The 23,151-nt window shown below is 39.3% G+C and overlaps 1 protein-coding gene across 1 annotated transcript; it reads left to right on the top strand.

Moving 5' to 3' along the window:
• Positions 1-474: 474 nt before the first annotated feature.
• On the top strand, positions 475-17,626 carry LOC116397920 (glutamate receptor ionotropic, kainate 2-like; the record flags this gene model as incomplete). Its single annotated transcript, XM_031873830.1, has 2 exons — positions 475-789; positions 17,372-17,626. Coding segments are annotated over 2 exons (480 nt in total), but the record flags the coding sequence as incomplete, so codon positions are not given.
• Positions 17,627-23,151: the final 5,525 nt, after the last annotated feature.

Genomic DNA, 23,151 nt, shown 5'->3' with positions numbered 1-23,151 from the left:
TACACCTACTGTACAGACCTAAGCTTTGATTGGCGTCTCTGGATAACAACTAAAACACAGTCAGTCAAAAAGGAATACTTATTTAAGCTTTAAATATATTCAGCACCTGTATTCTAAATACCATAACTTAAAGAATTTACATAAAATAAACAACGTTCATTTCTGTATCGGAGTACATACAATATCATGAATATTCTCTTTCACTACAACCCGACTTTGTGTAAAACAGTGATTGACTGAAAGAAATCAATTAACTCACCAGCCACGAGGCTGAGTTAGGACGGAGAATCAAACAGTATTTTATCTATTCAACTAAGCAGCATCTTCACTGCAACACATTGACTTGTTGCCCTAATTACCTGTTTGGTTGAGCGGGCAGTTTAGCTCCCTGAGGTTTAAGTAAATGAGATGAACAAACTTTGGCTGACCAGCAAAGTCAATATTCAATAAGGGTATAAATCTGCACTTGGATAAAACAAAGACACTGATTTAATCGTGTTGGTTGCTCCTGCTGACCTCACGTCTTTTGGTCCTTCAGGCTCTCCGTACCGAGATAAGATCACTATTGCCATCCTGCAGCTTCAGGAGGAAGGGAAGCTGCACATGATGAAGGAGAAGTGGTGGAGAGGAAACGGCTGTCCAGAGGAGGAGAGTAAGGAGGCCAGCGCCCTTGGGGTGCAGAACATTGGAGGGATCTTCATCGTCTTGGCCGCCGGACTCGTCCTCTCCGTGTTCGTGGCTGTGGGAGAGTTCCTTTACAAGTCCAAACAGAATGCACAACTTGAAAAGGTAAGAAATACCTCAGATTTCCACCTCTGCTTTGTTATTTACAACAATGATAGCAGAATTTCTACTTTCTATAACCACATTTGCTGTGAAAGTCTCATTGCAAATAAATCAATCTATAAAAGCTAATAAAATGAAACAAAATATATGCTAAATACTTGTTCTGATATATGATTTAAAGAAATCATTTGTTTGCCAATTTGCGGAAACTCACACTATAATGACAGTGCTATATCATATGCAGTAAGATAAGGGTTGGTTTCTTTGCATTTATTCACTTAGGCCCAATGGCGACAACGAGATAAGAAACGTGAGGAATTCTGCTGTCACCATGGATCCAAGCTAGACTTTAGCCACCATCTCAAATGACCTCAAGAAAAACTCCAGAAACCTTTTCTTTTCTTTTGTAATCGAACATGATCTAAAACTTACTAAAACTTTTAAACTGTTTTTTAATGTTTTATATTTCCTGACACTCATGGGGGGGGGGGGAACACTAAGAGCAGTTTAATAAAAGGTTTCGAGGGCTGGCTGTAATATACAGTGGGATCACAGGCACATGCTCTGCTGCATCACTCATGTCGTCAACAGCCACATCCACAAACGCACACCTCCATTTCCATTATGCTTATAATCTAACTATTGTCACTGTTCATATCTGTGGCATTTAGTTCATCGCCTTTCTGGATCAGTGCAGCAACATAACACAAGATTGTGTTGTTTGACCAGAGCCTCCCAGCAAACATTGTGACACTGACTATTTGCTGATAATGGCCTGCATCATTGGAGAAATACTTCGGGCTACTCTAAATACATTAATTCACGGTTTCACAGGAGCCGGTTATTAACTCCTTATAGAAAATATGTATCTTGATTCAGACTTGTTCAGCTGCCAAACATATCTAAACTGCTTTACTCATTTTAACCCAGGTCTGCTTTAGGCTTGATGCAGCTGTAATTGTATAAAAATATATTAAACGTAAGTGTGCCCTGTGAAAATAATAATTATGTCAATAACTTAGTATGTCCTTTACACATGGCATTACAACTGTAGCAGTATTCATTTCAGTCACAAGTGGTGCATTGTTTAATAAATGATATATTTACTTTTTGTATACCTTTTGTATGACTTAATGTGTTTCCATTAGCAGACAGAATAGCAGTAATGAATCACTTTATAGCCAGCAGTCAGCTGTTAGATAGATGCTGACGCATAAGCAGTAGCAGCACTGTAAACGCCAGTTAGCCAGTGCTCCAGTACAATGATTGCATAAGCACTCCATTTAGATTGCTGCTACAACTAGCAGAGAGAAAAAAACATGTGACACCTATAGTATTTTTATTATCACTTTTGTTAATGGAAGAGCTAAGGGTGAACCCCACTACTGTGGAGGGAACACAAAGCGGCAACATGCCCAACAATATAGATTTATCATGATGAGAGGTGGAGAAAGCTATGTTATTCAATAGAGAACACAACAGAAGAAATTGTAGACTAAATCATTTTGAACATTTTTTTCAAAAAAAATACTGAAATATAAAAACTGTTTTGCCCAAAATTGAAAATATATTTTAATACTCAGTTTGTTTTCTTTTATTCCAATTCAGTAATAATCAAACTATCAATTTTCACATAGGCACATGGCCAATATACACAAATTGTACATATTATGTATTATGTTGTGAACCAGTGTAACGCTGCAGCAAAATGAAACAAGGGTCACAGTCGTTATACTCGGCTCACACTGTCAGAATGTTGTACAGATTAGGTTTGACATATGTAGTTGAATGAACAATCATCCACTACTTTTAAGTGAGGAGAGACAGCAGAGCTCCTTCCACCGAGTCCTCTGCTGTTGTCATCTTGTTTTGCCTTTAAAGTAATAAGCTCCCATGGGAGCAGAGAAACATGAATCCCATTGTCTGGAGCAATGCAGTTCTAATCCTGGAAGAGTTCAGTAACAGCTTCCTTCCACATTAGACTTTATTGATTGTGCAGTGTTTTAGCTTTGCCCAGTGACCCTGTATTGGACGGGCCACCTCGGTGGTGTCATTCCATTAACTGAATACACTCAGAACATTCAAATATGTAAACACACACATGCATGAACGCACACATATGGTGTTGACACATGTGAGCACAGTGAATAAATGGGTTGAAAGCACTAGTGAAGTAACAATACATGATACCGTAAAGGCCATGGTGACCAGGGTTACTTTATCACTGTAATGTCTACTTGTAAAATGTGTCCATGACTGGCAGTCATACTGCCTCTTCTATAACAACCACATAATATACAGCAAGTGACCATGAACACACAAACATCTTGTGGAAGACAAATGAATTTAAAGCTGCTTTTATTCCGCTGCTTCTGCTCATGCAAGTACTTCTCTGTGTATATGAAAGCTAGTAAAAAATCAGATACGTTAAAAAGATGATAATGAGTAGCTGAGCGGATACAAAGGATCTGAAAAGGATGTATCACTAATGAAAAACAAAGATTTATCAATGAGCAAGTGTGAAACATGGATTTAAATGTTGTGGACTGGATTTATGAATCATTATATTCCTCCACCACAATTTAGATTATGAACAACAGCACAGATTTTACATACTGTTACATGTATTATTTTATTCAAGAAGAGTAACTAAGACAGCTATGTTTGGTTTAAGGCTGAAAGGATAGGCTTTTTTATTTCAATTTCTTTGATTGCTTACAAATATAGCAAGATAGACATACATAGAATGAACATTAAAAAAATACTTTGTTGGGGGTAATTTGAGACTTATTAAATGTCAACTCTGAAAGTTTGAGATTTTGTGCTCAGTTGATATTGGTACCTAGGTGTCTGCCTGATGGTCAGCAGTATTCTACCCATAGAAAGCAGTGGTGGGCCGTGTGTTTTATACCTGGGGCTTCAGTGCTGTCCTACTACAGTTGAGCCACCTCCTAATAACCTCATTATAATGCCACAGCTACGGTTATTAATTGTTTCTAGGGGTGTAACAATACACATATTGAACCGTTCGGTACAAGGCTTACGATCCGAACAATACGTTTGAATAATAGTGCATTTGGAAAATGCAGAAGCTTAAATTGTGGGAAATATAATGTTCTTTCGGTGGAGCCACTGCAATCAACCTGGCATTAACGGACGATGCACTTCAAAATCAATCCAGCAACTCTGCTAAAACACGTATTCCACCACACACTCAAGAGCACAAGCCATTCAAATATTATTCACATCAGAGGGAACAATATTAACCATATCATAAAAACGACACCATAGACACATGAACACAGTAGTAACGCTACTGCAGATGTAAAACAAAAGCACTTCACTTACCAAAGCTGCTGTTCACTTAAAGACAAAGTCCATCCTCCTTTCTTTGTTAACAAAGAGTTCAGTAACGTTACATCGGTGCAGTTCAGTTCCAGTAAGAAGTCCTTCTCGATTCATGTGATGAATCGAGAAGGACTTAATAAATTATCTTTAAAAACAATATTTTACAAAACTATCCTGAACTTTTCAAATACTAATACAAGGCTCAACAACAGTTTATGGTAACTAGGACTGACAAAAATGTTCAGTGATGAAAATCGAGCCTCCCCAGTTGTATTTCTTGACAGAGGCAGCAGATATGGCGAGGCCAGTTGGAAGGTGCTGACACGTCAAAGAATACGCCCAACATGTCAAACTAAAGATCTGATTGGTTGAACACTATGACAATCAACAATATCGTCCCCCATTCACTTAAAGTGCACATGGATGCACTTGTGAGTCTGCAGGCCTCTGCCTCTCTTCTTACCTAGAGACACAGAGGTGAAATCTGATAGGATAAAAGCTCTACTTAAAACAAGCTGCACTGGAAGCAGAGCAACTGAGGAACACAGGAGCTGTGCAATGAGGAAATAAGATGATGGGGGAAATACAGTATTTGTATAAATTATAATACATGTAGTGTATTTAAGAAAAAATATTAAATTATAAAATAGCTATAACTTTGTAATTCTGTCAGGGCCAGCAGAGAAGGCCTTGCAGGCCCTGATGGCCCACCACTGATAGAAACCTCTCAGTGCATTATATGGTAAAGCTGCATGCTTTATTTCCTGGAGTATATTACCCGAGTGTATGTCAGTCCTAATGATTAACAAAACAACACAGGTAGCAGATATGTGTGACATCAACTTCCATCTGGTGCTTCTATTGATATTTTCTACGGTAGGTGCAGGCGATCGTCTTAGCAATCAGTGTTCCAAATCAAAATGCTTATTGAGATCATGTATTAATGTTCTCATTGATAATGCACTTTTTACATCCAGATATAATTTAAATTATCCAACAGGTAATCACTTTATTCATCTGAATGCAGTGTGACTTTTTCTTTTTTCAGAAAGTTCAATCTATTGGTCTTTGAATTCATATAATACATTCATAGCCTGTTTCTCCAGTTTGAATATCTAACAATGTAATGAGTGAGTACGGCAGGTTGTGATTCCACATGTACAGTGTGAGAGTTAAGCCCCACAACAGCACAAGGTTATTCATCTATTCAGAACAAGGTAAATACAGACAGAAAGGATGAATGGACCCAACAGACACCTTGCAGGCAGAACCGACAGTCTGACATTTGATTTGACATACTCAAGGTTTCTCCATTCAAATGACAACATTCCACCTTTTTCAAACCTTGTATAGACAACAAATCTCTTCCCACAAATCTAATGCCACTACTGTCACATGTTGTGCACTCTGCACTCAGCGTGCAGTAATTGACACACTGTCACTCGTTTGCTTGGGATTGCACACACTGATTCACTTAGTATGTAAACAAAATATGATCACGTTTGACTAATCTTGCTTTTTGAAGGCCTTAAGAAGCTGATATAGCCTACCTACCAAAAGATATTTTGGTTTTGGCAAATAAACCATAGTTAAGGTTAGGCAATTCAAATGGTTGTTGGGGTGAGGGAGAGGTCATGACTATTGTGTAACATTGTTACTTTGTGTTTTGCTACATAAAGGGAACCCTGCTTCGTGTGTTGTCTCTGCATAGTGGCACAGGACTTAATTAGTGCATGACAGAATCACCCAATATGGACAATAATTCCAATTCCCAAACTATTAGCTGATTACAATTGGTGCCCTGTTAATACAAGCATCATAAATGACAACAGCTCAAATCAAACCTCGGTAATAACCAGTCAGCTTCTTTGTGTTGGCAGTGGTTGTATTAATGGTGTAGTGGTTGTGAATTGTGTAAGTAACCTAGGGAACCACAGCTGGGTACAGTAATATGTACATAAGCAAGTATTGTGGACATAGAACCCCTATTATTAAGTCATAGAATTAAGACTGAAAACTGTTCCTTAAAAATAGAGTAAACCACGAACCTATTTAGCTAAAGGGGAAACTCTGGAAATGCATCTGTAAATGTATCAGAAAACAATGATATCATAAAGTAACGTGTGTAGACTGTTTTTGTACAGTTCTGGTCTGGAAGAACCCTCAATCATAATGTTGGCTCATTACTCAGACAGGCAGATATGACTTTTAAAAACAGGCCATACTTGAACACCAATATGTGGGAGTAACCTCAGCTTGATTTATTTCGTCCAAATATTGATTTAAGAAGAATGAAGATCCACTATGTTTAGCTTGTGTATCCCGCAGTCCAGTGCTAATCAGTATCAGGCTAATCTGTGTTAATCAACCATATATTTTGTTTCATTGCTCCAGGTTTCTCTTATAATTGAATACATCCTATTTTACATTATGGGGTTGTTTTCTCACCATGATGCTGAAAGTGTCAAGTTGAAAAATGTGGTGCTAAGCATCTCTTTGTTGTGTTTCACATGCTTGACAGTGCACACCCTGCAATTTGCATTTTATAATTACTTCTGTAACATTAGAAAGGAGCAAAAATAGCAGCAAGTCATTTATATAAATTGGATGAGCCGTACACCCTTGCATACAATAGAGTCACTGTTAATAGTTTTTTAAAGGTATAATAGACATGTTAATGCCATGTGTTTTTTGAGATAACTGCATTTACTAAACAGATTGTAATGCCACAACATGAGAGCATTGTCAGAAGAAAATATACACTTGTTAAGCATTTTAATAAAAGTATTAATAAACATTTGATAACTTTACAAACTGTAGACCAATGTGGGCTTGTCATTTTGATTCATCTTGTCTCAAGTCTCTTCCTTTTACATTGTTTCCATACATTCCATCGTTACTGCTCCATGTCGACTTTTTCACTACAAAAGGAGCTCTCCAAAAGTTTGTGAAATATAATTGTTTGTCCTCGGATCCATAGCCAGATAAGAAGATGGAGCAGTTCAGTAGGACACGTTTAGCCTAGCTTCATACAAGACTGGAAACTGCTTTAAAAAGACGGCTCCCATCTAAAGTGAAGCAAAAATCTGCTTTCTAACAAAAGTAGTCTAAAGCACTATTTGGGCAGGATCCCAGGCGTAGATGGGCAATACCATATATGCTATGTTCTTCAGTAACTCGCTAGTTGAAAATGAAAGCAACAGTATACTCAACATGCAATCAAGACCAAAGCAGTCGAGCTGACATCTCAAATGGGCTGGGGTGACACCTCAGTGCAACTGCACACCTGTTATCATCACTGTAATGTATATTTACAATAAAACTAAATCAAATATTATAGGCTAAATGTATTCACATTTATAAATGCGTATTGGCTAGTAACAAACTTCCACCTTGAGACCAAAGTTTTAACCATTGGTGAGTAGCACACACCAGTGGTCTTTTAAAATGAAGCTTTTGCCGAGACACTTCAATAAATCCAGTTGTTTGAGGCAGATTTTTTTTCACAGGAAAACAATTTAAATCGGCTGTGTATCTGCACATCGATCACTGGCAATTGTATTGGTGTATCGGGGCATCTCTAAGTTTCAAGGAGCCACTTCAAAGTGAATTAATAAACTGAACATATGTACGAATCCGGTTAATCTCTCACCTTAAAGAAGTCAAAACTAAATTTGGTGCCAAAAGTTGTCAATCCTGATGATAAAAGCTGTGTCGTTGACTCCACCATTTCTACTGGTCGATCCTGTCCAAATGTAGCTTTATTTATTTCTTGTATCTCGTTAGCGAACAAGCTGTAAATGCAGGAGTCATCTGTGCACGGGGTTACTTGGTTCTCCAAAACAAACTTTCTTTTTAACTTTGAAGTTTTAAATTAACAAAATACTACATGTTAAGACGGCAGTGTGACTTATAAAAGGAGCTAAGCTAGCAGTTTCCTCCTGCTAACCTAAACACATCCTGGAGCTCTATTCTAAAATCGATATCAATCTTCTCAGCTGTGGGTAAGATGGCAAACAAGGATTTATCAAAATGTCTTTCTTTTATGTGTACGGTCTACTTTAGAGTACAATAATTGCCTGTGTTTCTTTTAAAATGATTATTATATAAGAGCTTTGGATAGGTGGGAATGTTAACCTCTGCTCTCATAACTCCTGGTTCAGAGGAAGAGCATGGTCAAGACAAAAAGCCACAGTGTGTTCGAGTTTTTCCTCCAATGAAGATGTAAGTGTATGTTAAAATATGCTTCAGGAAATTATTCTTGCTAATTTAAGTTAAATCTTTCAGACAACTGATTTTGGATTCCATAATTTTCAACTAAATCACATGCCTCATAGACGTTCAATGGAGCATTTCTTTGTCATCTCCATGTCTGTCAGATTTCCATGATTACCATGGTTGTCCCCTTCCTCCCTCTCCTCCTCCGCCTCCTGCTCCTTTCTCTCCTCTCCTGCCCCCCATCCCTCAGCTCCTCCTCCGCTTCCTCCTCCCGCTCCTCCTCCTCCCGCTCCTCCTCCTGCTGCTGCTGCTGCTTTTTCCCATCTTCCTCCTGCCTGCTGCTGAGGCTGCCGCAGACTAACCTGGCTCTCGGGGTGCGGGGACCACCAGCTGTGTGTGAGGAACCCATCTCATCCACCCAACACACACACACACACACACACACACACACACACACACACACGTAGAGATGTCTGTGCTCAAATGAAAAGTCTGTTTAGGCTGTTCTTCTCAGTTACATGGCGATTTGGAGTCTTGTTAACTCAAAGATTTCTCAGAGGAAAAGCTACTTTTGAGGAGAGTTCCCTCCTTGAATATGTGACTGTGTCCCACATCAGCTTCCACCAGACATATGTCATCACAGACCAATGGGAGTGTCCCGTTCCAAAGGCTCTTCCACTCTTTTAGAATTTAGAAGAATCTGTGTATCTGTCGCCAACAAGAATGTCAATATTAGACAACTCAGCAAAATCCTGTATTACATTGACATTTGTTTTTACAACCAGTGCCAACATTATAGACATATGTCAATAATATGATGATTAGCTAAACATCATGGTTACAGTTGATAAAAAGGTGGAAGTAAACCTTTACTTACACCCTTACTTTCAGCCTCACTACGTAAAGGACACTTTCTGAATTGGCACTGGAATTGCATGTAAACCATGAGGTTGTTATGGCCATAACTTTTGAACACAGGGAGAAATCCCCCCCCCCTTCCTGCAGCCATGTGCTCTCAATCGCCTCCAGAACACACCAGCAGGTTTAAGTCAAAATCAAATGGATTTATTATCCAAGAAGCATAAAAACAGTTACAAACAGTTACAAACCGAATCACACCACTAATAACAAAACACACCTATATATAAAATGAAATGTGAGATCCAATCCGAGCCACCCAGGAGGCTGGTCTGCCTCCTCGGCTGCCCGCAGAAGATCTGAAATCCCCCAGAGCTTCAAACCCTTTGTCCCCCCAGAGTTACATTCCTCAGCTCATCGATCAGCTCATTGATTGGCTGAAGTCCAACAAGCCCCTCCTCTCCCAGCCACTTTCACACAACCCCCGCTCCAGCACATTCCTCAAACCTGATCACACAGACACTCAAACACACTACTTGGTTCAAACTCCTACAAGTAAATACACTGTATCACATAATATTCATAATTAGGAGCTTTAAAACTTAAATTCTACAGGTGCAGAATTGACGTAATTCTTAAGATACTGGGCAGCATTATTCCTGAGAGATTTATTTACCATTAACATGGTATATAGTTCAATGACAAGTCACATGACATGAGTTAAACATTGTCAGCCATTCAATGACAACCTATAGTACATTCAGCACTGCATGACGTTACAAGAACAGGCTGAACACAACACAATTTTCAGACTCGCATCGTCCCAGTCAGCTTGGGAATCACAAGAATCTCTTACACATGAATTTCACTCATAAATACATATCCATCTCATAATTTCATAATTAGGAAATTATTGATGATGACAGGTTCATAGGTGAGACTGACAAAATACACATACAGTTTGTATTTATTTTTTATGTCTGATATTTCTGAACCAAAATAATGGACGTTGGGGGCAAAGGTCTTTTGTGTGGACGTGGTCTAAATCTCTGAAGGGTTTTCAGTTTTTTAATTCTTCTTCACACTAATTGACACACACAAATAAAATATGCGGGCATGCACACAGACATAATTTTGACATGAGGGAACATCAATCAGAACACAGTTCACCCAGCGAGCAAAATGTAGATTGCACTGCGCCAAACGTGGATGACAGCTGAGAGGAACCCACAGATTAGACAAACCCTCAAAGCAGCAAATAATTAACTGGCCACCGGGGGCCGGAGACGCAGAGTAAATTGAGGATTACAGCGCAGACGTGCCCCATCCCATCTGCATCACAGCTTCACATCTGTTCCTCCTCCATTCAAGCTAAACGGAGCCCATTAGTTCACTAACACAGGTGAGGGACCTTTATATGTTGGACTAGAGAGAGCTGAAGAATAGACCAACAGTGCTCCATTTAAATTGACTATTCCAAATTCATATTCAACTGCTAAACATATATTCCTTACATCATCTTTGTCTGATTACTTTTGGATTATTACTCCTATAAAAACCATACAGAATGAGATTAAACCAATAATATCCCCCTGGAAATGTCTTCCTGATATACAGTTTTATTAACCATTACTCATTTGCATCCGATCAGGCCAGTGTAAATAATCGCTTGACTAAATGCACCTTTTTCCTTTCGATGTCTGCTCTCAGCGTTAGATTTACGACCCTTTCATTCTTCTCAAAGTGGGCAGGCCCTCCCTCTGAGCGATCGCTGCGGCTGATTGTTGAGCGTCATAAAAACTCTGTAATCCAATGACCCTAAGCAGCCTCCATCAATCCAGCATGCCAGCAGCAGGCAGCCATGATGGCAATGCGTCCCCTGAGTGCGAGTAGAGTGAGCCCAGAGTTTCCCAAAGCCTGGAGCTACATGGCTTTTACTGGTGAAAACACTGCCATGCCATTTCATTTTACAGGGAGGGTGGGAATCAATAGTTATGAAAAGCTAGAGGGTTTCAGAATGGCTTTGGCAATCTGCAGGTACATTGTGTGTCTCATGTTTACTGCAGGTGTACCATGTAGTAGTCATAGCACTATACAGTAGATGCCTGCACACACAGTGGATATGGTAGTTTGATATGATAGACTTGACTGGACAAAAATGTTAACTTAAAGGAGCTAAATGTAGCACTTTAACATAGACAAATAATTATTGTGCTAAATGTGATGACATGTAATAATTCATGTAAAAATGACTGTGGGTTAATCAGTGCATCTAACACCTTTCATATTACACATAGAGAACTATTTGACTCTGCAGCTTTGTAGCCTCTTTAAGCTCGTTGTTTTGATTCAGGTTCACAAAATTCACTCTTACCAGTCGGATTTCCAGCAGCAGCGGGAAGTTGTTTTCAGTGAAAAAGCTCACGGCACACTGTAATTTAGCAACTAGCTGGTGAACATAGTGGAGCATTTAGCAGCTGGAGAACCAGAAATATTCTTTTAAGGAGACGTGGAGACCAAATCAGAGTTTTCACATTCACAAAATTGACGCAAAGAAACTCAAAATGAATGCAAATGTTGCTCCCTGTCTGCTCAAACTGTACTTAACCACAGATTTTTTCAACCAATTTACCAAAATAACTTCATAAGGTGATAATACCATATGTCAATGTTGTGTTTTGTGCTTGTTCTGCTGCCCCCAAGTCGCCAACAAATTCAGTTAATGCAGCTGAACAAAACAAGTCATGGTAAACACATAGTAACCGGTAGCCTCTATGTCACACCAGTGGCATTGGTACCGCTATTGTGCTTTCCAAATTCATACCATGGTGGGTAAAGTGCATGCATTATTTTTACAAAACTGAACAGTTATAAATCCTAAAAAAAACCTACACTATCAGCTAAATGTAGTATTAGCAAAACTGCAAATAGTTCAAACTTGTGAAATGTAGCATAAAGAATACATGCTGCAATCCAGTTGCTTGACTGCAGGTAGCAGGATGCAACTACGATGCCAATTAGGGAAAGAAAGTTGGTGAAATGCTGGTCGAAAACAACAGTGGCCAATCAGGTCACAGAGTCTCAGAATCAAAATGGCATAGACGTTCTGATGTTTCACAGCTAATATCGACTCCGAACCGATCATTTGACATTACAAAAACCTTTCAACTTTCTGCTGCATTCCCACCATTGCTTTATCCATGAATAGCATTATCAATGGTCACAGAGCAAGATTAATAGTAGGGATAGGGCTGGCTGAATTAGCCTCTGAGAGATTATAATACACACTGGAAGAGCTCACACCAATCACATTTACTGTGTCTCTTTCGCATTTTCCGCATTTTTCCGCAAATATAATAAGGAGAAGTATACATGGGCCACACTGCTAATGATGGCTTTCAAATACAAATGACCAATTTGTTCGTCACAATACACTCCTTTTAACTGAGAGCACAGTGCGCAGTGGCTCTGCTTGTAGCGTCTCTAGGAGCAGGACTGTTCCATTCCCAGCTGCCAGTGTTGTTTCACACATTATTTGCAGAATATCTGCTTCTTCACATTCTCTCATATTTTGTCATAAGCTACTGCAGCTTATGACAAAATATGACAGAATGTGAAGAAGTAGCTGTTTAATTGGGCATGCAGCAACAAGGTATCTCAGTCTGATGGGATACAATGTGCATCAATAAGTGATGATGTTCTATGGGCCTGTAAAACCCACCGTGCTCACTGACACTGTGTTCACGCACATGTGGAGATGCCTGTCGGGTTTGTATTTGTGCATAGCTTTTGTTCTGCACAGTCCTGTATGTATTTAGCTGTTGTGTTTCTAAGTGGATGTTTATGTGAATCTCTCTATTACAAAGCCCAGTGTTCCCTGTACACGGGTTATTAGGAACAAGTATTTTCTTATTTAATACTTTTTTTTTCTAATTCCCTAACGTTTAAATAGCTCTTCTGATGAATCTTCTGTTCAGGATGTGTCAGCTTTAACAGATGGGAAATGTTAAACTATCACACCACAGGCTACAAGGAGCAAATGGAAATGATTTGACTGCATGAATGATGAACATAATTCCAGTATCCAGTAGCATTCAGTGTCAATGCATGAAGTGGTGTCCCTTTATGTAGCAATGTTGAGGTGTTGGATGGGCACATCCAACCGTAAGTTGAAGCCTATATTACAATCCAAGAGTTAATATATCCTTTTTTCAAAGATACAATAACCATAACCTTTCTCTAGCCCTGACCAAGTATTCTAGCTGCCTAACCGTAACCATGCCTTAAACAAATCTGTACTGTAGAAAGAAAAATGTTCGTACTGTGAGTACCTGCAGAACACCTGCAGAACACATTGACAGTGTATTTCATTTGTTTTCAAGCACTATTCACTTGTGGCAAATTAAGCATGACTTACATTTTTACATATGATTGTTTACCGTTTTGTTGCCTTAAGATGTATTTTTCAGCATTGGGTTGTACCTAGCTCCACCCCTTTGTGTCACCTCTGGTTGCAGAAAGCAGGATGTTGTCACATTTCAGGCCTGTCTTGGCATATATAAATAATATTCTTGCTCGGCAGTGTTTCCATATTCAGTCATGAAATCAGCAACACATTTTAAAGATGAGTCTCATTCTCTTGTTCCTACTTTTTGTTTTGTGGAGAATATTTAGAGTTAACAGTCTGAAAATCACATCTATCGCATTCTTTTTAAGGATCAGCTTTCCTTTCATGGGTCACACAGTTTATCATTCATCTATGTATGCATCTTTGCATTCATTATATTTACCTTATTACTTATTACATACTCAGTCAAACCCTATGCAGTGAAATTGTTTTACATGGTGTCCACATGTTCAGCTACAGTTCTTATAATCACAGTATGAGGATAAAGCTGCACATGGCAATATCTATATGAAAATCTCTAGAAATCCATCTGTTTGATCAAGTTGCTTTAGAAATGTAGGCCTGGAACACACAAGTCGAATCCTCACTAGAAATTTAGATTTTGAATTGTTTTCCAAAGTGATTGATCACTTTCTATGTCAAGATGTACCCTGTACTCGACACATTAGAATAAACTTGGATCCTAATCCTGATTAGTTACCAACCAGTTTACTCGAAAGCCATATTTGCTGTAATACAGTAAGTCAGCAAGCCGAGAAATTTGCATAGACCTTTTGCTTCACATAAAACAGAGGTATTAGCATTGTTAGCAAAAACCTGTGTCCGGCTTTACTGATGTTGGGAATTTTTCAGTGGCCGTGGGAATTTTGACAGGAGTAGAGGAGGAAATCAGGTGACGTTATTATATCGACTGTCTGCGAAGGGAGGAGGTCACGGGGGATGAGTGGTTCAACAAAACTTGAATCCAGGGGACTGCCATTCTTTTCCTATTTCAAATCCTAATTTAAAGTTGGCATGTCCACAATCGTATATAGTCTTAACCACATTGCTATTACTGTAACTATTATAGCAAAATAATGATTTTAACCCATACCACAATGTTTTCCGAGACCTAACCTAGACATTTATGCGCCAAAACTTAGCCAGCATTGTCACGTCATAAAAATTATTTAGTCTCAATGAACCTTTGTATAACTAGGGGAGTCCCATTGAGATGAAGAATGTCTTTTCCAAGGGCGACCTGGCCAAGACGGACAGCAGCTTAAAAACAAATAGTTACAGACTGAAAACACAAAAGGAGGCAAAAATTATAAGACACTAGAAATAAGCATAGGGAACTCACATTTCAACAGAAACATTTAAAAGAGACAGTTTCGTAACCAAGTAAATTTATAAACATTGACATCTTCAGAAACATTAAAAGCATTTTGCAGGTATTCAATGGCCATTATCAGTACATCAGTATAGAACAGTGTCATCTGCATGAACATGAAAAGTAGCATCTGACACACTTTGCTTTTTACTTAATTTTAAAATTAAGAAGCATCATATATTCTTTTAGTCTTGTCAAACCAACATTATTGTTTGTCGAAACACTCCACTGACGGTCCACTTATTCTGGTTTTAATCACAAGGTCTTCATCAGCCAATTAAGTTGGCTTGGTTGTCATGAAAGTCTGCATGTCCATATTCATATTATTCGGAGAACATTTAGGACCTCTTATCTATCTTAGTTAGTTTTAGCTTGACAGTTCATTCTCGATCAATAATGAACCTGTCTTCTAAAGTTCATTCTTGCATAACCATGTATTGTCAACGCATTCTCACTTCCAACTCGTCAAAAAACAGCTTATTTGTTTAGTTAGGTTTTTGTCTAAACCTAAGAAGTTTTTCCTGTAAAAACTACCCAAGCCCACAATACATGACATGATCTCGCATGCAAATAGTGTATTTCAGGACAGCACTGTTACACACTGAAGAATAGAGAGGAACATTGTTGCCTGCCATGTGTACCCATTGATCCTCAAAATGGTTTCTAATAGTTAAACATACAAAGTTGTACCAATTCAGCCTGAACTGAGCAACTGGTATTGGGTTGAATCCCTGGTCAGTCGGCCCTATAATACAGCTGGCAGTGTTGGTTGGGGGAAGCCATTGGGGGATCATGTCCTTGTCGAACTAGTAACTCCAACTGGATGGTATCGACATTTCTCCTTCTGTCTACTCCCTCCTCTGTCCAAGAGTTGGAGTTAGCAGCAACATGAAATTGGACCATCTAAATTGGGGAAATAGATAAGGAACAAATAGGAATTACCTTATATCTTGCATCTTTAAAACCAGATGCCTTGGAACGGTTCAGCCACAAGACATGCTGTATTTTGAGAGAGGTACATCTTGTGCTTTGCCTCAATGAAAAAAGGCCCACTGTAATGCTACCATCATTATCTCTGTGCCTTTTGCTGTCTGTATCTGTATGTACAATAAGCATGGACCAGTAGCTGTGGGAATTACACTGACAATTCTCACCATTTAGTGAGTAGTATTAGTGTGTCTTTATAAGTCTAGAGGTCGTGTCCAATCACAAAACCTGCATCATAGGGTTTTACTCACCTTATATTGCCATGACTACAATATTTTCCTAACCCTAGCCTTACCAGTAATGGTTGCCATATGCAGATAGTATAGAAAGAGAGAATCTTAAAAATGTTGGCATTAAACATTTTAACAAGACTAAAACTCCAAGTATCTAGTTGCTAATGAAAATGGTAATATGCTCATAATAATAGTGCCATAATGCGGATGCTGAGAAGGTATAATGTAGAGTATGTTCACCATCTTACTTTAGCATGTTACATAAGATGATTAGCTTGAAGCACAAAGTATAGCTGAGGTTCATGGAAATAGTTTTGCAGGTGTTTGAACGAACAAATTGAATGAAACAATACCTGATGATGGCACTCAATGAAAAGTCAGGGGATCACCAAAGTTATTAGGATTCATCATCTGGGCAGCATGGATATATGTACCACATTAAATGGCAATCCATCTTATAGGTGTTCAAATATTTCAGTCTTGACCAAATTGCTGCACCAACCATCTGACCGATGTTGCCATCCCTCGAGCCGTGGCGCTAGCATGAACAGTGAATGTAATCTTGCAAAACTGTCCAGTATTGAGGTTTTGTCTGGAGATTGGGTTGTAAACGAAGAGACTGTAGAAAGGCATTAGGGAAAACACTGGCCATTGCTAATGTAGAAGTAGATGAGAGAATGCATACGCCTATATATGTAAACACGTTATACAAAATATACTGTTTAAATGTGCAAGATTTTATAGATTGATGATGTAAAAATGTGATGTTTGAAATGTAGAAAATCTTGTCATACACCTGTATGCATAACAAGCCCTGCATGAGCAACAACAACCACAAATCGACCACTGATGCATTCTGACACTATGTTGAGTGATTCCACGCCTTCACACTTTACACTACTACACAGCCTATGGACCTGCACCTCCCTCCATCCTACCTCTTCCCCTGTTCCCATCCAGCATTCTCTCCATTCCCAGCCTGCTACACTGTATATTTCACCATTTCCCCTATGGCAGCCCTGAACTGCTGGTGGTGATGGGGGGAGGATACAAAATGAGGCTGCCCACAGGGAGAACAGGCTTGTTCACTTGCCCATAACATTTGGACTGGGGAAGCGGTCTGAAACCCATTCTGTTCCTTTTTTCTATTTCCCTCTGCAGAGGTCCTTCTGCAGTGCCATGGTGGACGAGCTGCGGGTTTCCCTCAAGTGCCAGCGCCGGCTCAAACACAAGCCTCAGCCGCCTGTCATGGTGAAAACGGAGGAGGTCATCAACATGCACACCTTCAACGACCGCAGACTGCCAGGGAAAGAGACCATGGCCTAAAATCGGAATCGCAATCACTTTATCACCCTCTCTCCTGCAGAGAGGTGTGCAGAGACACTGGGGAAAAGGGTGGGGGTAAATGGTAAGGGGGGGGCATTGGGTTGTAATGGTTGACAGTTGGGTTATTTCTAAGGTAGCGCTAAGGTGCTTGGGAGTGTATTGACAAAATATCACTTTTTTCTTTTAAATAGCTAGGTATAAATGATTCAACAATATTTCCTGTGGAAATAACTTGGACCTGGGTGAAATTTCAGCGAGTTACCTCAGTACGCTTACCACCTTGGCAAGGCGCCCGACTACAGGTGCCAAGATTTTCAAAACCCAGGAGTCGAAGAGAGAGGGTCTGGAAATGCATTTAAAGTGGGAGAGAGAGGAAGGCCCATAAAAGATAAAGAAACAAATAAATCATCAGACCTATCGTCTTTCACTGAACAGCTAAAAACAGGCTGTTCAACAGCTTCTCAGAGATTATGAGCGAATATAGAGATACTAACTGGGGCAATGGGGAGACGATTTGTTTATTCTCAAAAGTTGTGAATAGAGTGACCGCACAGACTCTCAACTCTCTCAGATCAAACTCAAAGCCCGGAAGACAAAGGCGAGCTGCTGCTCCCAAAATGTACAGAGAGACTTGCTTCGTCACATATGATATTGATCGACATCAAAAACGGATATACTGTATGTCATCCATCAGGCAATAAGCGATATCATTTATTTGTGTTTGAGAGTACTAACACTTTGTCTTTAATGTTGGGGGGGGGGGGGTTTATGTGGTGTAGTACAAGCAGAACATGGAGCAGGGGCAATATAGTGAGTTGTTGATGTCTCAGCAAGTAGTCATGACGATCCTATGGAGTTACACACTCTTAATGTCAATAAGGAGGAACTTGGAATGGCGTGGGCACGACACATCAAGTCTAAATTCATAGCAATCACACCACAACACACAAACTCTATTTATTCAAAGTATTTATTGTTTTATTTATGCAACTCCTTATTTATTATCTCAACGGCCTGGATTTCACTACTGCCGTAAATACACCTCACTTCAGCTCTGTATGGGTATACACATGGTTTCGCTCCATTTGCTCAGTGTCAAGTCTCAAGTTTCATTTTGTACTCCTGTGGCTTCTTTTCTTTTCTTTGGCAGTAAAGCTCCACATTTACTTGTGCAAAATGCAATTTCTATGAAAAGGTGTTTTTGTACGGAGAGAATCAAAGTTTTGTAATAATTTGTATCAACACGAAACGCACCATGAGGAGTGTCAACCATGGCAGAGGGGTGATACTCCAGGCCAGTAGTTCAGGAGGCTTGCTGACACTAGACAGAGCCAACACACACACATGCACACAAACACACACCCAATAGTGCAGGGTGCACACACAAACACACACCCAATAGTGCAGGGTGCACACATCCTCCATGGAGCAGATTCACACCAATTAGTACTATTATGGTACTACTACGAGTACAGAGAAGTCTGGTAAGCATCAGTGACATAATGGAGAGAGAGGAAGAACAAAAGAAAGTATTTTTATCATGTAAAGGAATCATATTTAAAGAAAGATATTTTTACTTCACATGAAAGAAGAGTAATGATAATACTGGTTAGATCAAATCTAGTGTTCACACACGGGAAGAGAGGAAGACTGCTGATGATGCCTATCATTCTACACCCCCGATTACTGATAGACTGCTAGAGTCCAGTGCTGAGCAATTGTGTGTAAATGGTTTTAAAATGGAAAAAGATGTATTTAAAAAAAAAAGAACACTTAACTAATTTTGAACTTGTTGTGAAACAAAATGGAGTGCACACAGTTTACCCTTTGAAGTTGATGCACAAGTTTAAAGAAAATAAAAAAGTATTCACAACTTCTACCTCATCTGCCTCATTATTGAATGTTAGAGCATGAATGAAACATGGCGAGAGTGTAGACACTAAGACACAGCCAGCAGAAATGCCCACGTGGGTCATTAAATAATGGGACGGAAGCTTGACTTTATTTCAATAACCCCATTAGGCTGTAAGTTCAACCACTATCTAATGTATAGTGTGTATGCAGACATACCCATTCCCACTCTGCTAAATTGCAGGGTTTCCAACATTCAAAACAATGCCTGCACAGCGCTGCTGCTTGATTGACATTTCCCCGTTAGCTTTTCTGCACCTCTTAGAGCAGGGAATGTTATCGTTGTCATGTACATGGAGCCAAGTATTACTCCTACTACATTCAAATTGAGCTGAGTTCTAATCATCCAGTACACCTGTGTGCCTCTTCAGGTCCATAAGTTTAACAACTATGATAAATATTCATGCTTTCAAACAATTATTGACATGCCAATGAAAGTAAGGTCCACAAATATTTGACCTCTGTCGCCAGCGTGTGATAAAAATAATGTCATATGAGCAAGCGTTCTCAAGACCCATGTGCCCCTTATTGTTTTCATTGGCAGTATGTGGGCTAATTATTCGGTCAAGGTGGACAACAGATGGGCAAGTGGGATAAATCTTAGATGTGTACATATTTAATTGATAAGCTTGTAGACCAAGTCATTAACACAAATAAATGGATACCAGAAGGGCTCATGTAGGCCTTAGGATTATTGCTAATATTGGTCCCACTTGTAAGGCCTCTCATGACTCACATTAGTGTGGAATGTAGTGGAGTGGAATGTAGTGGAGTCCACTGCAGCTTCAAAAGCAAAAAAGGAAATGATAAAGTATTACGATGCATGCTCAATTTGTTGTTTGGTTGTGTACTTTTCTCAATCAATAACTGAATCACAGACTCTCTTATCACAATACTCTACACACTTTACCCATTGTTTTGTTAATCTGTCAGATTTTTGACAAATAACACCAAATACCACCGCTCGGCCGTCCACTGGATACGGTGGAGGTGGTGATGAAACAGGAGGATGATGGCTAAACTATCATCCCTGATGAACAACACCTCCCACCCCATGTGGGATGACTTGGCAGCTCTGTGCAGCTCCTTCAGCCACCGATTCACCCCTGGTGTGTGGAGAGGTACCGCAGGTCCTTCCTTCCTGCTGCTGTCAGGCTGCACAAGCAGCTGTGCTCCCAGTAGACCACCCAACACAACACTATAAAAAAATCGGTGCAATAATTATACTATGCAATAAAAAATACTCTGTCTGTATATATAATATTTTATTTTATTTTTAGTTATATTTAGTTATTGTGGATTTTTGTACTTTTTTTACTTAGTTGATATTCTTTACTGTTTATTACTTACTTATAGTACTTGCTGCTTTTGTTTCTTTTTAACCATGTATCTTGTGTTCACTGTCCACTTTGCTGCTGTGTTCTGTAAATTTCCCCACTGCGGGACTAATAAAGGATTATCTTATTTCATCTTATCTTAGGTCAGTGCCCCTTGGCATCAGAGATTGACGCACTATGTACCCCTCTAACCTTTTTCAACGCACGGGCGCAGCATGTCAATACATGCTGGTTACATGCATAGTGTCCTTTCAAAATAAACATCCGCTTCACAGTAGGTGAAGTTATGTTTAGGCAACAAAACCACTTATTTAGGTTTCGGAAAAGAGCGTGGTTGACATTAATTTTACTTTTTTGCGACTCACTTCGCACAACTCTTTTCACTTTTAGTTTCACTCAAGACACAAACTCAAACACCATTGTCTTGGCAAAAAATCTTGTTTGTTTGACCCATCGGCCACCCCTCCCCCGCCCTAAATTGACTCAAACTGACTTTATACGTCACATACAGCCGCTAAAGGGGGCCTCCGTGCGGTTCGATTTCCGATGCCAAGAGGCACCGACCAAACACTGACAATTTGGTAGTGAGAGTGCATTGGATGTGAAACCAAATGTATTCCATCATCCTCTAATATTGTGGAAAGCACTGTGAACTGGTTGCATAATTGGAAATTCGCTCATTAAACCACCTCACTCAGCAGAGACCGAACCACTTGACAAGGTTACTGTGTAACCAATCCGTGACCTCTGTCAGGGACTCCAGTCAATGTTAGCCACAATGACTCAGCAAAATGGCATCCAATCAGATTAAAGCGCCCATCCTCCTTGCCCTGACCCCCAAGGCGGCACGGATCCGAGGAAAGGAAGCTGTGGGAGATGCAGCCAAAGATTAGGTTAAACGCATTTGTATTTTGTCAGTCCTGCTGGTCTGGAGAGGACTGTACCCTTATCTGCTTGACCTCAGGGTTTGGCGGTTAACTTCCTGTGTGTCTGGCAGCAGAGTGACCCCAGCATTATAGCTCCATCAGTGCATATTTGTGCTATGTACAGCTGAATGTGCTCAATGACCTTTATGATAATGTTTGACAGAGAGCAGGGGTTCTGACAAGAAGAGATACAGGAAATACTGAATTCACGCTTTTCACTTTTTGGTCTCCCAAAAGGGATTATTTTGCATTAATATTACAGTTGTATTTTATGTGAATCATGGACCTACTCTTGGATTGGATGCAGGGGCATATTTAAAAAAATATATTTGTTTTAATTTCATATGTGAAATGCACAATTTCCACCCATTCAGTACAGGCACTTGACAGGATGGTAACAACTTGTAATGCAGCAGTCAGTTTGCAATTCACAGAACTCTTTACTAACTATGCTGTAGTAATATCAAACTATACCCAAAAGCAAGACCAAACATACATGACCTATCATGAAGTTTAAAAAGCAGACCTGCACTTATTAAACCCATGTTATGGAATATTTGAAATGTTCAAAAGGCAAACTTAATTTTTTTATGAAGATGATAAGAGTGGTACATGTTCATGTATATCTGTATACAAATAATGCAGCTACCTATTTGTGCTGAGTGCAAAGTTTTTTCCTTCCATAAATCAACCAACTATATTTTGGTGAAAGTTGAATGGGGCATGTTTACTCTGGCGGTCATCCAAGATTCATGGAACCATAGTTACATGGCATTTTTGGAATATGTGAATGAGTTTATGCTTTAACGGGGAGTTGCATTTCTCATGAAAGATTGCCAGATCTCCACATCTGAGAAATATGTGTTCAACCATTTTCCTGGTCCTCCAGTACTCTCATTACATGTCATGAATACAAGTGAAATGACATGTTATTGCACTTTCACTTTTACTATGCTTTTAAAAGGTAAGCAGTGACTCAAAAAACTAATTGTTTAGTTGAAACCCAGGTACATCTCAAATCCAGAATCCATAAGTAGTTTAATGTGTAACAATGCATCACATTTTAAAGGTTAATCATTTGTATCATATGTAAAATATGTATCTGCTGTGTAGCAACTACAGCTGTTAAATGACTGTACTGTAGTTAGATAAAAACATCACAATAAACTAGAATAACAAACTCAAAAGCTTAAATGTAGTGGAGTTAAATGGTAAAGTAACATTGGATGAAAATACTACAGTATTGGCACCTAAGGTTCTGTACCTTAATACAAAACCTGACAAATGTACTGACTTTCCACCACTAGAATATTAAAGGATAAAACTGACATTATCAATATTTAATGTAAGAGATATCGTCCAATAATACATTCAAATAGTTTTGAATTGTTTGAACATAAAAAACTTGTCAGTAGGATGCAGTCATTGTTGGTTCGATTTG

Source organism: Anarrhichthys ocellatus, unplaced genomic scaffold, assembly GCF_004355925.1.
Source record: "Anarrhichthys ocellatus isolate YVR2014 unplaced genomic scaffold, GSC_Weel_1.0 scaffold75, whole genome shotgun sequence".
Classification (NCBI taxonomy): Eukaryota; Metazoa; Chordata; class Actinopteri; order Perciformes; family Anarhichadidae; genus Anarrhichthys; species Anarrhichthys ocellatus.
This window is presented reverse-complemented; position numbering and strand designations above follow the sequence as displayed.